The sequence below is a fragment of the Notolepis coatsorum genome (assembly GCF_963971535.1).
Source record: "Notolepis coatsorum genome assembly, chromosome: 12".
Lineage (NCBI taxonomy): Eukaryota > Metazoa > Chordata > Actinopteri > Aulopiformes > Paralepididae > Notolepis > Notolepis coatsorum.
In genome coordinates, this window is record NC_140176.1 from 122428101 (window position 1) to 122443999 (window position 15899).

The window sequence follows — 15899 nt, forward strand, 5'->3', positions numbered from 1 at the left end:
AAGGTTAACCCTTTACCATCACACAACCGACGCGACCATCGTTTGTGTGATAGTAAAGGGTTAACCTTCTGTCGAGTGGCAGTGAAAGGGTTAACGGAGCGTACCACAATATACACGGGCCCCAAAGCACAGAATGAAATTCTGAACATCATGGCCAATACAGTCACTCGAGGCATTGCAGCTGAGATTAGGCATCTTATTAAAGTATATAAATAAAGTTATTATTATTATTCTCTTCCGATTGTACAATATTATTATGAACAATATGTTGATGGCCCTCAGGATGTCTCTGGTGCTGAACAGGAGAGTGGGACCGTGTCCCTCACGAGGAGCTCATTGGGCTGTACAGTAGTGGGGGAGGAAAACATCCATACGTAGTAGTATCGTGATACTTTGCGTGGCGATACTGTATCGATACAAGGACACCAAGTATCGATATTTTATTATATAATTTATTTTTTTATTTTTTTTCGTATAAGGAAGTTGCATTGTTCATTTCAATACCTGTAATAGTACAGTAGTCCACACACACACGTGCATTCAGTTAAGTTGGAATATGACTGTAACAGTTCAGTTTACAGTGTTGACATCTGTCTGCTTGAGAAAATCCCAGTTGCTGCAATAAAAGTGAGATGAAGTGAGATGAACAGACTGAACACTTTATTTTATTAGATAAAACACGCGTTGACAAAGTTTTACTTTGCAGTTGAAAAAAGGTAATGTATCGCAATATTAATATCGCAATACTCGGCATATTGCAATATATTTTGAATCGCAATACTATCGTATCGTGACTTAAGTATTGTGATAATATCGTATTGTGAGGCCTCTGGTGATTCCCACCCCTACTATACAGGGTGTCGGAGACGAGAGGCGAGGGCATTGCGAAAGTGGCAACTGATGTGTTGTTGAGGCTCAATTTGCCCATGTCTGGCTTAGGTGGGCAGAGTTACGATGGTGCCTCAAACATGGCTGGTAAATGCCCAGGTGCCCAGGTGAGGAGGAGGCAGCAGCCACGTGGAGCTCACTGTACGTCTGATTACACCGGCTGGCTGCTCAGCCTCCACACGGATCCGGGGTTCCCTTTCTTGGGTCCATCAGTTAGGGGTCATCCATGGCCAGTCAGGAAAGTTTAAGAGCATGTTTGAGTCAATTGCCACGTCCGGAGATACACACCTGACCACCCCTATGTCCAACAAGGTGGACTGTGCGGAATACTGCTACTAGAGCTGTGCCAGGGCAGTATGAGCGGGTACTGAGCAGCCTAGAGGAGATGGCTAAAAAACGGCATCCAAGACGGCTTCAACTGCCAGTGGCTTATTTGAGCACTTCAGCAAAGGCAAGAGACCGTGTTGGGCCTCACACTTGCATCTGCTGTTCCTGGAGAGCTTGAATGCCTAAACATTTCACTGCAGAAGAAAACTCAGACTGTCTCTGGTAGGCAGGCTGAGGTCGAGTGTGTGCGGTCGTCTCTTAGTGGCAAAAGAAATGACGAAAGCTACCTTGCACTGTATGAGAAAGCAACTACATTGATTGACTCCATTGAGACTCACTTGAGACGATTTGCTGGCAAAGCAGTGGATCACTGTAGGGCATAATTTGTATATTATATATTATGTATTAGTGCGGTCAATAGATAATTTCTTTTTAACTAATTAATCTCAATTTTCTGTAATTAATCTAGATTAAAAATAGCATTTTTCTACTTAAGACCGAAGCTTGTAACAGATATTTACTTGAGTAAAATCATGGAATTAATGTAAAATCAACACAAAGAAAGTATATTTAGATTCAAAGACTATTTTAATGGCTTTCTTTGAATACAGTTTCTCTCCTGTGAAATACAAATGTTCAACAAAACCATCAACATTGACTCAGCTAGACCTCTTTCTTAGGTCGCTTTCACACAGGGGCTGTTTGGTCCGGACTTTCGGACCAGAATTCGATAGTCCGGTTTTTCGGGTCTGTGTGAATGCGCGTCGAACTCGGTCCGCGGACCAAGCAGGCGAACTCTAGTCCGCCTGAAAACGTAGGTCTCGGTTCGGCTTCAGCGGACCAAATATAGGAAGTGATTATTATTACCACTGCTTGCAGCACTCACTGCAAAACAAGCACACTGCATCTAATCTCTCTATATATCTCTCTATCTATCTATATATCTATCTATATATCTAACTGTGCATCTTGGGAAGAAGGAAGAAAAACGCGGCTTATTATTATTACCGAGGCGCACGGCATTAATAATGGATCAATGCCACGTCAATACTATTATTATTATTATTATATTATTATTATTGGTCTACAAGTTGTTTAGCGAGAGGATGGTGGTAATGTGCTTCAATAGAACAATGGATCAATGCCATGTCAAAACTCGCTCCGCTGATCTGGAGAGCTCGCAGACAGTCCACACACACGCGCGCGCGCACACACGGCTTGCAGCCACACACACATTTCCACTGTCCAATAGACAAGCGCCCTTTTCGACCGCGTGACATTGTTCAGAAGGTCTCGGTCCGCTGACAGATTTCTCTATGTGAACGCAGGCGAACCAAATGAAGAATGCAACAATGTTGCAACTTCACCACCAGAACCGCACAGAGTCCTCCAAAACTATATGTGAAAGCGACCTTATATCCGCGGGGCGCTAAGATTGAAGATGTTTCACTCCATAGATTAATCTAGATACATTTATTTCAATGCTTTAAATTATTTAAATGAATCTCAAGTTAAAGCATTAATTTTGACAGCCCTAAATATATAAATATATAATATTGCGATATATATCATGTAGTGATGGAGCCTAAACATATCGTGATATCATTTAGAGGCCATATCGCCCAGCCCTAGTGCAGGGATTGTTTGACCAAGTTGAGGTGCTGATCAGAATTTAGTTTGTGGTGCCAGTGTCTCCATGTGAGGCTGAGAGGATTATTATTATTATTATTTAAAATGGCATACTTTCTGTGACATACTTGTCCATAGCTGTTGTTTGAAGAGTTTAGACACTGACTGACCAATAAATTAGTATTTTTGAAGGATATTTTGGTTGATTTATTTGAGTTATTCATTGAAGTAGTTCTGCTTTTAGAACTGTACTTATTTTGAGCTTTTTGTTCTTGTAAAGCTATTGTAGTAGACTCAGGCCAGTGGCACATATCCAATGACTATATAAATGTATCAGAAAAAGTAAAATAAAAAGGTCAATGGAGATTATTTTACATGAGATGGCACCATGCTCATTGTAATTACGAAATCTGCACCCATACACAGTGTACAGTACCATTGCCACCTACTGGCCTTTCTTTGTATTGCTGGTTGTAAATACAAATACCTGCATACATACGGAACACTGCTATAACTATTAATAGTAGTAGTACAACATCTACTAAACTCATTTTCCATGGGATTTCTATAAACTTTGGACTGTATGACTATAAGACTTCAGGCTATGGAACCGTTGTGTTGTTCAGCTCCTACCTCTCATCTGGAACCCAAAAACAGGAATCTGGCGAGAAGTCAACACAAAAGTAAGAAAATATATTGAATGTTGAATTAATAGCGTGTTTTGCTTTACATTGTGTAAGTGTGATTGATATCGCAACTGGGATTGTTCCGAAGTAAATAAGTCAACATGTGAATGCATGAATAGGAGCGAGTGTTTTAATTAGTGCTGTCAATCGATTAAAATATTTAACTCTATTAATCACATGATTGTCCATAGTTAACTCGCGATTAATCGCAAATTAATCACATTTAATTTTATTTTTTTACCTTAAACGGATATTTTTCAAGTTCCAAGTTTTAATACTCTTTATCAACATGCGAGTCAACAAATGCTTCCTTTATGCAGCCATTTAACACAAAAGGATGACCCTCATGCATTGCACATTTGCATCAAATTCAAAACAGAGTGATGCACAAAATAACTTAAAAGAAAATAATAATTTAAAACAATGAATAAAGTGTGCATGAAATAATAGGGGAAGAAAACATTAGGAGCTTGTTACATTCATCCACACAAGGGCTGAGTTATCACACCCCCCCCCCCTCTCTCTCTCACACACACTCTCCCAGCTCTCTTTCTCTCTTGCCCCTTCCTTATCTCTCTCACCCCCGTCTCTCTCTATATCACACACACACACACACACCAGTGGAGGCTGCTGACCAAATTTGTAGGTGAAGCACAAATTATTATATTATATTATATATTAAATTATATTTTTAAAACATCCCCCACTGTGTGTCAGTGGTCAGTGGACACAGATGAAAACATATTAACATTAGGTGACAGCGCACCTGACCAGATGAAATCATATTAGGCGACAGCGCACCTGACCAGATGAAATCATATTAGGTGACAGCCCACCTGACCAGATCAAAACATATTAAGTGACAGCGCACCTGATCAGATTAAAACATTTTAGGTGACAGCGCACCTGATCAGATCAAAACATTTTAGGTGACAGCGCACCTGACCAGATCAAAACATATTAGGTGAAGGTGACAAGGAAGCCACAGACTCATACCCCCCCGACACTCAACTAACCGCCTCGGACAGTCCTTCATACCAGTGGCCATCAGGCTCCACAACAGTGGGCAGCAACTGCTGCCAGACATCGACCTGGAACTTATAGGAACCCAAGGAGGACAACTTACACTACCTTAGGCATACTGCACCTTATGTGGATACTGTGATACTGTGAATAATGAATAATGTATATTTCAGTTAGTTAGATAGTAAATTATAACACTACCTTATGCATACTGCACCTTATGTGACACTGTGAAAATATATTTCAGTTAGTTAGATAGTAAATTATATTGACCTATTTGTTTACACTGCTTGTGTTGTTTTCACTACCTGTACCCCCCCCCCCCCCCTTCCCCCATGCTGCTATGATGCCTGAATTTCCCCAAGGGGATCAATAAAGGAATATCTTATCTTATCTTAAAAGGAAAGATGAAATTCCCTACCTGGGTTCCATCCTATAGAGGCAAATCATTCCTGTGACAAAATGGGATCCAATGTAATAAAACTAAGTCAACCAACGAACTAGATTCCTGTACCGGATCTCCTCTCTGGTAAACAAGAATACCTTGAAGACTCTAACAGGAGCACTCATTCAAGGGTACTACGACTATGCTTGCACCTCATGGTACCAAAGCACCTCAAAGGCACTAAAAACAAGATTACAAACATCACAAAACAAACTGGTCAGACTACTGCTTGACCTTACTCCTAAAACCCACCTCACCCCTGCCCACTTTGACAACCTAGGATGGCTTAGAGAGTAGACGACAGAGTACAGCAACTTGCAATGGGCCTGGTCTACAAGATACACTACACCACTAAGATACCCATGTGCATGTTGGAATACTTCCCAAAGGTCAGTGAATACCACGACCACAACACCAGAGGGAGTTCCACAAATCATGTTCAACCCAGATAAAATAATTTAAAAAGTAAAAAAAAAAAAAAAAAATTTAATAAAAAAAAATAGTCATAACTTAGAAATGAGATTGCATAGGTCTATGAATCGATATCGCGATTCTGTTTTGATTAATTGCCCAGCCCTACAGTGTGTACAGTAAGTTAGCTTGGTGATTATCATTGTGATGTAGGCTAAGAAGATGGCTAGCTACTGTTAGCATACAAGCTTTTACAAACACTAGCCTACTTACTTTTTCATCCACAACGTTTTTTCTGATCCACTTCTTCATGTTGCTCAGTTGCTGGTTTATACTTCGGTCCTAATGTTGGCGCAAAGTTTAATTTAGCCTGACTTTACTTGTTATAGCTGTACAGCTTACTTCTACTAAACAACAACTAAACTACTTCCTTGCTCTTTCAAACAGTCAAAATGGGTCCATCTGCAGGGTCGGAGGTTAGGTTTAGCTCTGGCCAATCTCAAGTTTCTCAAGTTTCTTTATTAGTTGTCATACAGAAGTACAGAATACTTTTATACAAAATGCTTATTTCAGTTACATTTTGTATAAAAGTATTCTGTACTTCTGTATGACAACTAATAAAGAAACTTGAGAAACTTGAGATTGGCCAGAGCTAAACCTACCCTGCAGATGGACCCGTTTTGACTTTGCAATGCAGCAATCTCTGATTGGATTTGCAAGGCTGCCAATCATATTCAACCTCCATGTATTGGATGGCAAGGGCTGTCAATCATTCAATCCTCCATTCAATGGCGAGAGTTTAACTGCACAGACCGTGCTTAGACGAAGTTAATAGCTTATTTCGATTGGCTGTTATTTATTATTTATATAACATTGGGTCACACCTGTGAAGTTTTCTTCACAAATAATTACTGCAGTCATTACTGCAGTGCAGGCCTGCTCAGAGCTGGCAATTTTGGCAATTTTTTAAAAAGAAAAAATGCACTGAAATTTTTTTTACAGAGGAAAACTTTTCTAATAAAAAAATATAAAATAATAATAATTAAAAAAAATAATTTTTTTATATATATATAAATAAAATAAATTTATATATATATGTAAATTAATAATAATTATGAATTATGAGTGAATTTGTGTTTCACGTGTTGTCTTAGAGAAACCTCCACTGACACACACACACACACACACACACACACGTTAATAGAATCGGGCGATAATGCGTTAATATCGCGTTAACTTTGACAGCCTTAGTTTTAATGCAACTAATCTCCATTTTGACGCAAATACATCAGAAAAGTTGGGACAACCCTTCAGTTAACTACCTATCAATTATCCAGTTGTAGTAATTATGGTTCCTCAATATACATTTAACATATTACAACGTAGGCTATGTGTTACAGCACTACTTTTGGTGTGTTGTCTCCCCCCGGGAATTGCTCTTGAGAAAATGTTATGTAATTGCCCCCCCCAAAGTTGATATCAGATTTCCGCCCCTGGTCTCTCCTTTCTCTCTCTCTCTCTCTCTGTCTCTCTCTCTCTCTCTTTCTGTCTCTCTCTCTCTCTCTCTCTCTCTCTCTCTCTCTCTCTCTCTCTGTCTCTGTCTCTCTCTCTGTGTCTCTGTCTCTATTCATCTCTCTTTTCATCTCTCTTTTCATCTCTCTCTCTCTCGTCATGCTTTATTGGCATGACGCAACTTGTACATGTTGCCAAAGCAAATGATTAATAACATAAGCATGGATTACAAAACACATATTAATGTCATAGTACATACAAAAATTATCATCATAAAATAGAACATAAAATATTACGGCATAAACATGTCAGGTGACTGTCACTCACTGTCCCTCAGTCTATGGCAGGCAGCAACATAGGCTGCTGCTAGCTCACAGCTTGTTGAGTCCTCCCCTAGTAGGACTGGTAGTTTTCCTGTATCTGGTAGTGCAAGAAAACCTTTTGTTATTAGTTCAAATTTAAAAAAGTGTTTCTCTAATATATTTATATTTTTTACATTTGGTGAGGAAGTGCAACTCAGTTTCAGGCTCACTGAGGATGCAATGACAGCACAGCCTTTGCTCTGCAGGAAGCCAGGTTTTCCTGTGCCTTCCCTTTTCAACAGCGAGGCTGTGCTCACTCAGTCTGTATTTTGTCAAGGTACTTTTTAGTTGTTGATCAGTCACCATGCTCAAATAATCTGCTATGGTGTACTGTCGATTTAGAGCCAGATAGCACTGCATTTTGCTCTGTGCTTTTGTTTGCGTTTTCCAATAGGTGATGTAGTTTTGTTTTAGCTGTGTAGTAATTTGATTTATTCTGATTGGTGATGTGTTCTGTTCCTGGGGTGTGTTAGGAGAGCAGGTTTGTGGACTCAGCCTCAGGACCAGCTGGGTAAGGGGGTTCCTGCTGCTCCGCAGCTCTTGGCACTGCAGGGCTTGATAGTGGTACGAGAGGGGGTCACTTTGTTTTAGGTGTGTCCAAAAGTTAATTGCTCTTTTTTGTATTTTTAGTATTAGTGGGTAACGGCCTAATTCTGCCCTGCATGCATTGCATTGTTTGTAGTTTTCCTCTGGACATGTAGGATAATTTTACAGAACTCTGCATGCAGGGTCTCAATGGGGTGTTTGTCCCATTGGGTAAAGTCTTGTTTTGTAAGTGGACCCCACACCTCACTGCCATAGAGTGCAATTGGTTCAATAACACATTCAATTAATTTTAACCAGATTCAAATTGGTATTTCTGTTTGTATATTTCTTTTTATGGCATAGAAAGCCCGGCGTGATTTCCCTCTCTGCTCATTGACTGCTTCCTTAAAATGTCCAGTTGAACTTAGTTTTAGGCCTAAATAGGTGTAATGTGTGCAGTAATCTACATGTTTTGTACCAATTGAGAACTTTGGTAGGACGTCCTGAGATCTGGATCTTTTTTGGAATATCATTATTTTGGTATTTTTGGGGTATTTTTAGCACAGTGTTTCTCAACTGGTGGGTCGCGACCCAAAAGTGGGCCATTTTGAGTGGGTCGTGGATGTGTGTAAACATTTTTTTCCCAATACTTTTTTTCCCCCACTACCTATCTTTGTGAAAGTGGCTTCTCAGCTCTGGTCCAGCTGAAGACAAAGCAGACGAACAGATTGGACATTGAGCATGACCTCAGAGTTGCTTTGTCTACCATCACCCCAGACTTTGAGACTCTTGTCAGGATCAAACCACATCCCCAGTTATCCCATTAGTTCCCTGGGATGTTAAGCTAAGAAGTCTGCTAAGAAGGATATATTATTTATTATTATTATTATTTTATTTCATTGTGTTTTTAGCCCTAGTTGCACTTTTGTTGCAACCCCAGTTATCCCATTAGTTCCCCCAAACTTACTGTAGGTCTGTTATGTTAAGCTAAGAAGTCTGCTAAGAAGCATATTGTTTATTATTATTATTATTATTATTATTATTATTATTATTATTATTATTATTATTATTATTATTATTATTATTATTATTATTATTTTTGTTTCATTGGGTTTTTAGCCCTAGTTGCACTTTTGTTGCACCTTTTTGTGTTTATTTCATGTTTTTAACAGTGCATGAAAGATTGTGTATTACTGCAATTTATTTGTATTTTTATAAATTTTTAAAAATGTGGGTGGCGACTTAATGACTAAGGAAAATGTTGGGTCCCGAGGCTAGACCAGTTGAGAACCACTGCTCTAGCAGGTCCAGGCTCTGTCTCTCTCTATTCATCTCTCTTTTCATCTCTCTGTCTCTCTTTCTTTATTTTTTCTTTTTTTTCTTTCTTTTAAATTCTTTTTTAGATTTTTTTTTTTTATAAAGCACATAGCACATTTAACCTCTTAAGCCCGATCGGAGTGGGGGCCTGCCTAACATGCTTCTGTGGTATAACATCTGGTGGAAAGGACAAATGTATTGAATATGTTCAATAGACTAATACACGTTGTTTCATTACCTTGTTGTTTTGTAATTGGATTTAGTTCCGGCATTGAAAAGCATAAATCTAAAGCAAATTAAATGTATGCAATGGTACAAATTGACAAATAAATGAAAGGATACTGGTGTTTCCCTATTTTCCGTTTTGACAGAGAATTTTGATTTGGGTGCATCTCTACTGAACCGTACCGAGCATGGTGGTACCAGTACCAGTGAAGGCTGTCCCCGAAGCCTGTTTTTGGGATTCGAACTTCGTCAGGGTTTTTCGAACGGACGTTTGAACCTTCGTTTTTAATTAAAAAAAATCTAAATTAAATATTTATTTTTTACAATATATATTTTTTTAATATATATATATATATATATATTTTAATATCCTCAAACTAAATCCTCGATTTGAATAAAGTTATTAATCTGATTAAATTAGTATTTTTTTCTTATATTAAATCAACTTTCCAGACCCAGCCCAGGGAGAAGCCCCAGCCCAACTAAATCAATTAAATCAACTTTCTAATGAATATAACTCATCAGTTTATTTTAATACTATAATATTAGTGTAGCCTAATCTTTATCTGCAACTGTGAAGAAAAACCCCATTGGTTTAAACGGAATACATTTTTTTTTAATAAAAAATTCAAATGTTAATTTAGAATTCGAATGCCAACGTAACGAATGAACGTTCGAACGTTTGGGCTCAGCCCTCGTACCAGTGCATCCAGGGAACAAAATAGCCACACGCCATTCGCCAATGGCCTGTAGATTTAACGTCTGGCGACTAAAAAGAATAGGTCTGCCCGCCATCTGGCGTGTAGTTCATATCGATACTCTTATTTTGAAAATCCTGTGCGGGTCTCATTTCCGCCCCAAGCGCAGCTCCAGTCATAATATCTGGGCTCCGGCAGCTAGCAGCAACGTTCGGTTCATATGATACTCTTATTTTGAAAAAACCTGTAGCAACTCCGCGAGTCATATGATATCCGCCCACTCCGTGTTTCTTGAAAACAGAGCAGCGTTAAACACAGCAGCGTTAACACAGCAGTGCGCCTACAGACTCAAAATAAGTCTGTGGTAGGGGTGGACGGTATAAACGGTATACGGTATAAACGGTATGAATTTGCTCTACGGTATGGATTTTGCCTATACCGTGTAACCGGTAGTGCAGCTCTAAAATAGCAATGACGTCATGTAACCACAGCGCGACTATTTCACTCGCATTTGCCCCTAAAAATAGATAGAATTAGTCATAGATAATAGATATGTGCGAACTGGAAAAAGTTATTTAGGAGGCTTCGCGCAGTGGGCGTGCCAGCCCCTCCCGCACGCATGTAAACACGGGTCTACTAGTAGTAGTGGGACGGGACGTCTCCCTGAGCTAACGTTAGCTTAGCTACCGTTACAAAATGACCCAGTCAACTATTCACTTTTAGTTTAATACATGATGAGGCATTGTCTAACCGAACGGTATCTAGTCGGCCAGCTACCGATAGCTCCTGACATCAACAAACGCTCCATCAAGTCTAGTAGAGAGTAGACGTGTATGATAGCTCCGTTAGCCGTTAGCTCACGTTAACACAACTTAGTTCACCGTTCAAAACGAAATGTCCCATTGAACTAAATAATTCACTGAGGCGTTGTATTAACGTTATATATCCGGCTAGCAGTAGCTACAGATAGCTCCTGATATCAATGTCTTATAACACTGATTCGATGCGTATTCGAGCTGAGGGCTTGTGAATGTGATTTAACGTTATACCAATACTAGGGCCCAGCTGCAGCGCCGGTGAATCCTGGCCGTAGCTCGAGGCTACTCGAGTATAGGTCCAGCTGCAGCTCCGGAGAATCCTGGCCGTAGCTAGAGGCTACTAATGTACACACAGACAGTAGAGCTTGTTGCGTGGTGGCGATGTCTCGCAGATAATACAAGTACAAGTCTAATTATATAATATATATATTTTATATAAAAAAAAAAAAAAAATTATATAAAAAAAAAAAAATTATCAAAAACGATGATACCGTGATATATACCGTTACCGTCTATGCTTCAAATTATACCGTGATATAAATTTTAGACCATACCGTCCACCCCTAGTCTGTGGTGTTTTTTTTCTTCTCACAATGAGTCAAATGCATCTACATGCTTTGCACCGTCGCCATTCCTTTATGCCCACATCGCCCGAAATTAAGGTTTATGTACCAATCACTACAACGTTAACGTAAGCTAACAAGCTAATCCTGATCAGACGAGGCAGAGCCATAGTGAACAGCAGACAGTGTGGACTGAGGAAAGGGAAATGGGGGGGGGGCACTCTCCCCTTCCCTGTGTGTGTGTGTGTGTGCGTGCGTGCGTTTGGAAAGACGACAAAGTCACTAGTCAGGACTCAGGACAGGAGTATATTATAGTAAACTGAGGATTACTGAGGATTGACAGATAATGTTGATATTCAAATATAAAAAAGTTTCGAGAGGAGTGGAAGTTTGAAGACGGACTACAATATGATGCAGGGGTGGTGAGTTAAAACACTGTGTGTGTGTGTCCCAACCCCACTTCTATGTTTCAATAAATTATTTGCATTTAAAACTAACGCTGACTCATTCTTTCAGTCCACTCAAAATTATGCTAATATTCCTTATGTTGTTTATGATATTAATTGAAAATAGCATATGAGAGTATTATATAGTAATAATAACACATGGCGATATACTAAAAAGCTATTTATAATTTTTGGCTGGTAAAATATCTGCCCGGCTGGTCGTTTTTAAAATCTACCAGCCAAATGGCTGGTAAGTCAAAAAGTTAAGTTTGTTCCCCGAGTGCATCCCTACTGGATATAGTACCGAGCATGTTGCCACCGGTACCAGTTGCTGTATTCTGTGTCTGTAACAGGTATGATGATGTCTGTCTGCTTCATGATGGTTAAGAAGCTGCTTTTCATCTAGAGCTCAAACTCCTCACGAGGAGATGTGGATAATACAACACGCATTCATGTTGTTACAACGGATCTGATTCTTCTAAGGTGCTCCTCTCTAGAGATGACGTTTGTTCTCTTCTCTCTCCCCCTTTCTCCTCTCTCGCCCTCCCCTCTCTCCTCCCACCTCTCTCATCTCTCCTCCCCCCTCTCTCCTTCCTCCTCCTCTCTCCCCCCTCCTCCTCTCTCCCCCCTCCTCCCTCCTCTCCCCTCTCTCTCCTCTCTCCCCCTCCTCTCTCCTATCCTCTCTCTTCCCCCCTCTCTCCTCTCTTCTCGCCTCTCCTCCCACCTCTCTCATCTCTCCTCCCCCTCTCTCCTCCCTCCTCTCTCCCCCCTCCTCCCTCCTCTCCCCCCTCTCTCCTCTCTCCCCCTCCTCTCTCCTCTCCTCCCCTCCCCTCTCTCCTATCCTCTCCTCTCTCCTCCCTCTCCTCTCCTCCCCCTCCCCTCTCTCCTCTCCTCTCCCCTCTCTCCTCCCCCCTCTCTCCTCTCCTCTCTCCTCCCTCTCCTCTCCTCCCCCTCCCCTCTCTCCTCTCCTCTCCCCTCTCTCCTCCCCCCTCTCCTCTCCTCTCTCCTCCCCCTCCCCTCTCTCCTCTCCCCTCTCTCATATCCTCTCTCCTCTCCCCTCTCCTCCCTCCTCCCCCCTCTCTCCTCTCCCCTCTCTCCTCCCCCCTCTCTCCTCTCCCCTCTCTCCTCCTCTCTCCTCTCCCCTCTCTCCTCCCCCCTCTCCTCTCCTCTCTCCTCCCCCTCCCCTCTCTCCTCTCCCCTCTCTCATATCCTCTCCCCTCTCTCCTCTCCCCTCTCCTCCCTCCTCCCCCCTCTCTCCTCTCCCCTCTCCCCTCCTCTCTCCTCTCTCCTCCCCCCTCCCCCCTCCCCCCTCTCTCCTCTATCCTCTATCCTCCCTCCTCTCTCCTCTCCTCCCTCCTTCCACCTCCCTCCACAGGCATCCTGGGCTCTCCTTCTCAAGAGGATCTGAACTGCATCATCAACATGAAGGCCAGGAACTACCTTCAGTCTCTGCCTGAGAAACCCAAGATCCCCTGGGACAAACTGTTCCCCAAGGCTGACAGCAAGGGTACGACACACACACACACACACACACACACACACACATACACACACACACACACACGTACACACACACACACACACGTACACACACACACACACACGTACACACACACACACACACGTACACACATACACACACACATACACACAAACACACTTACACACATACACACATGCATTTTTAAATCACCTTAGTGGGATTATCTCTGATTTTAAAATAATTTAAGTCATATTTTTAAGTTGATATTATAACTTCAGTGATATATATGTTCCTCCTCAGCTCTGGACCTGCTGGGCCGCATGCTGACCTTTAACCCCATCAAGCGGATCAGTGTGGAGGAGGCCCTGGCCCACCCGTACCTGGAGCAGTACTACGACCCCACAGACGAGGTGCACACACACACACACACGTGCTACAGCAACATCGGTCTGTGCGATGAATGGATTTACTTCAGTAGCACTGGTGCGATAGGCATTCGGTTCATATCGATACTCTTATTTTGAAAATCCTGTGGCAAGTCTCAGTCATTTCCTCCCAAGCGCAGCTCCGGCAGCCCAACAACAATTTTGCGACCAGGAAATACGTCCCTGCCTGTTTTTCCCCGCAACGCTTCCAATGCATCTTACATGCTGTGCGTCCTCACCAAAACGAACTAGTTAGCTGCTACCGGTGACTAAGCTAAGCTAACCCGGCTCAGAGGCAGAGAAAACAGTGAGGAAAGGGAGGGGGCGGGGGAGCCTCTCTCTGTCCCTCTCTCTACGTCAGTATTTACTGAGGATGGCCAGATAATGTTGATATTTAAACATCCGCAACGGGTCAAATGCATATAACATGCTTTGCAATTCTCTCCATTCCGTTATGCCCACGTCGCGTTAAAGACCGAAATGAACGTTACGTTAGCGTAAGCTAACAACAAGCTAACCCTGTTCAGAGCGATAGACTGAGAGAACAGCAAAGTGGGAAGGGGGGGGGCAGGCATTCTCCCTTCTGTGTGCGTGTGTGTGCGCGCGTTTGGAAAGGTCAGATGAGTATATTATATTGATAGTAAATGTACTGAGGGTGGACAGATAATGTTGATATTTTAAACATAAAAAATACAATACACAATACATTTATTCATGATCATCATGCAACATAAAACAATTGTAGGAACGGTTTGAGAGAGGAAGGGGTTTTAGGTTGCGTGTTGTGAGTTCCAAAAAAAATTTACTTAAAGTTTAAAGCTCAATATATCAAAACGTGGCACTTTATCGTGAACAGGAGGTCTATTTGTATTAAAAACAATAGATTGTTTTTCATTTAAATGTCTGGAAGAGCTAAATTAATTCTTTTCAAATAATATTTTAGTTACCTTTTTTGAGTTGATCTAAATGTTACTGATTGTGTTAAATGGGCTTATGATATCGTCTCATATCGATTGCAGGCACGTGCATCGTATCGTGGCAGATATAGCAAATATCGTATCATTGTCCAAAGAATCGATATCGTATCGTGATGAAACTGGTGATTCCCACCCCTAGTAGAGTCCATACATCCAACACCAAATCCCATAATTCCTTACAGTAACGTGTCTGGCTGTGTGACGTCAACTTGTCAGCATGAAAATGACAGCCAAACATGGCACTGCAACTAAATAACACAAATACAATAGGCACATTTGTGACTGTTACAAATATAACACGTTTTATACTTGTGCTACAAGATTTTGGCCTGTGCTACAAAACTATCAACCTCTGTAGCACCAAAATATTGCGATAAGCGATATTATTGCGGTTTTGAGATTTTTTTTTGTTGAGAAATTTATTTCCCAAAAGTTTTCAATTAACCTTTTTTTTTACTAATATAATAGCATAATAATGCAAGGAAACCGTTTCAAAGTGCAATAAACCTTTATTTAACATTGGAAGACATTTTAAATATCCTAAATAAAAAAAATTCTCAGTTTGATTGTTTATTATAAAACAAACTGAAACTGGAAACAAGCCCTCTGTCTGGCTTTTTGTGTCGTCCTTTATTTTTTTTTTTACTTCATTTTTAGCGTTTATCGCTTTTCTGGTCAAGCATGACCGACAGATGCAGGGTGAAACGGGAGAGAGAGCAGGGGAAGACATTTGGCAAATGACGGCGGGTCCGGGAATCGAACTCTGAGTCAACCGATCCGCGACGCAGCGCGGTACATGGTGTGCTACTGGAGCACCCTTGTGTCATCCTTTTAACATGTACATGTATTATTAATGTACCTTGCGCGCGGTACCATGTACAAAATGTTAATAAAGTATGAGGAAAAAACTGTGGAAACGTAATGAATAAAAAGGCAGTGAAACAATAATCAAATAAACACCAAAATATATACTATCTCTATTGGAATGGAGACTTCAGCACAGGTTAAACTAGGGATGGGCAAAAATAATCCAGATCGATTGATCACATGATGTACTCGTGGAGGAAAACGCTGTACAAAATAAACGTATTTTCCGGTGTTTTAGACTTTTATTTTGAAACCCACCCATCGACCGGAGC

At 41.1% G+C, this 15899-nt stretch overlaps 1 protein-coding gene across 1 annotated transcript in view; it reads left to right on the forward strand.

Moving 5' to 3' along the window:
- The window catches only part of mapk3 (mitogen-activated protein kinase 3), a 101382-nt gene that overhangs the window by 64857 nt on the left and 20626 nt on the right, over positions 1 to 15899 (forward strand). The window contains exons 6-7 of the mRNA XM_084326192.1: positions 13251 to 13382; positions 13659 to 13768. Coding sequence (XP_084182318.1) covers positions 13251 to 13382; positions 13659 to 13768 — 242 coding nt within the window. The remainder of the gene's footprint in view (positions 1 to 13250; positions 13383 to 13658; positions 13769 to 15899) is intronic.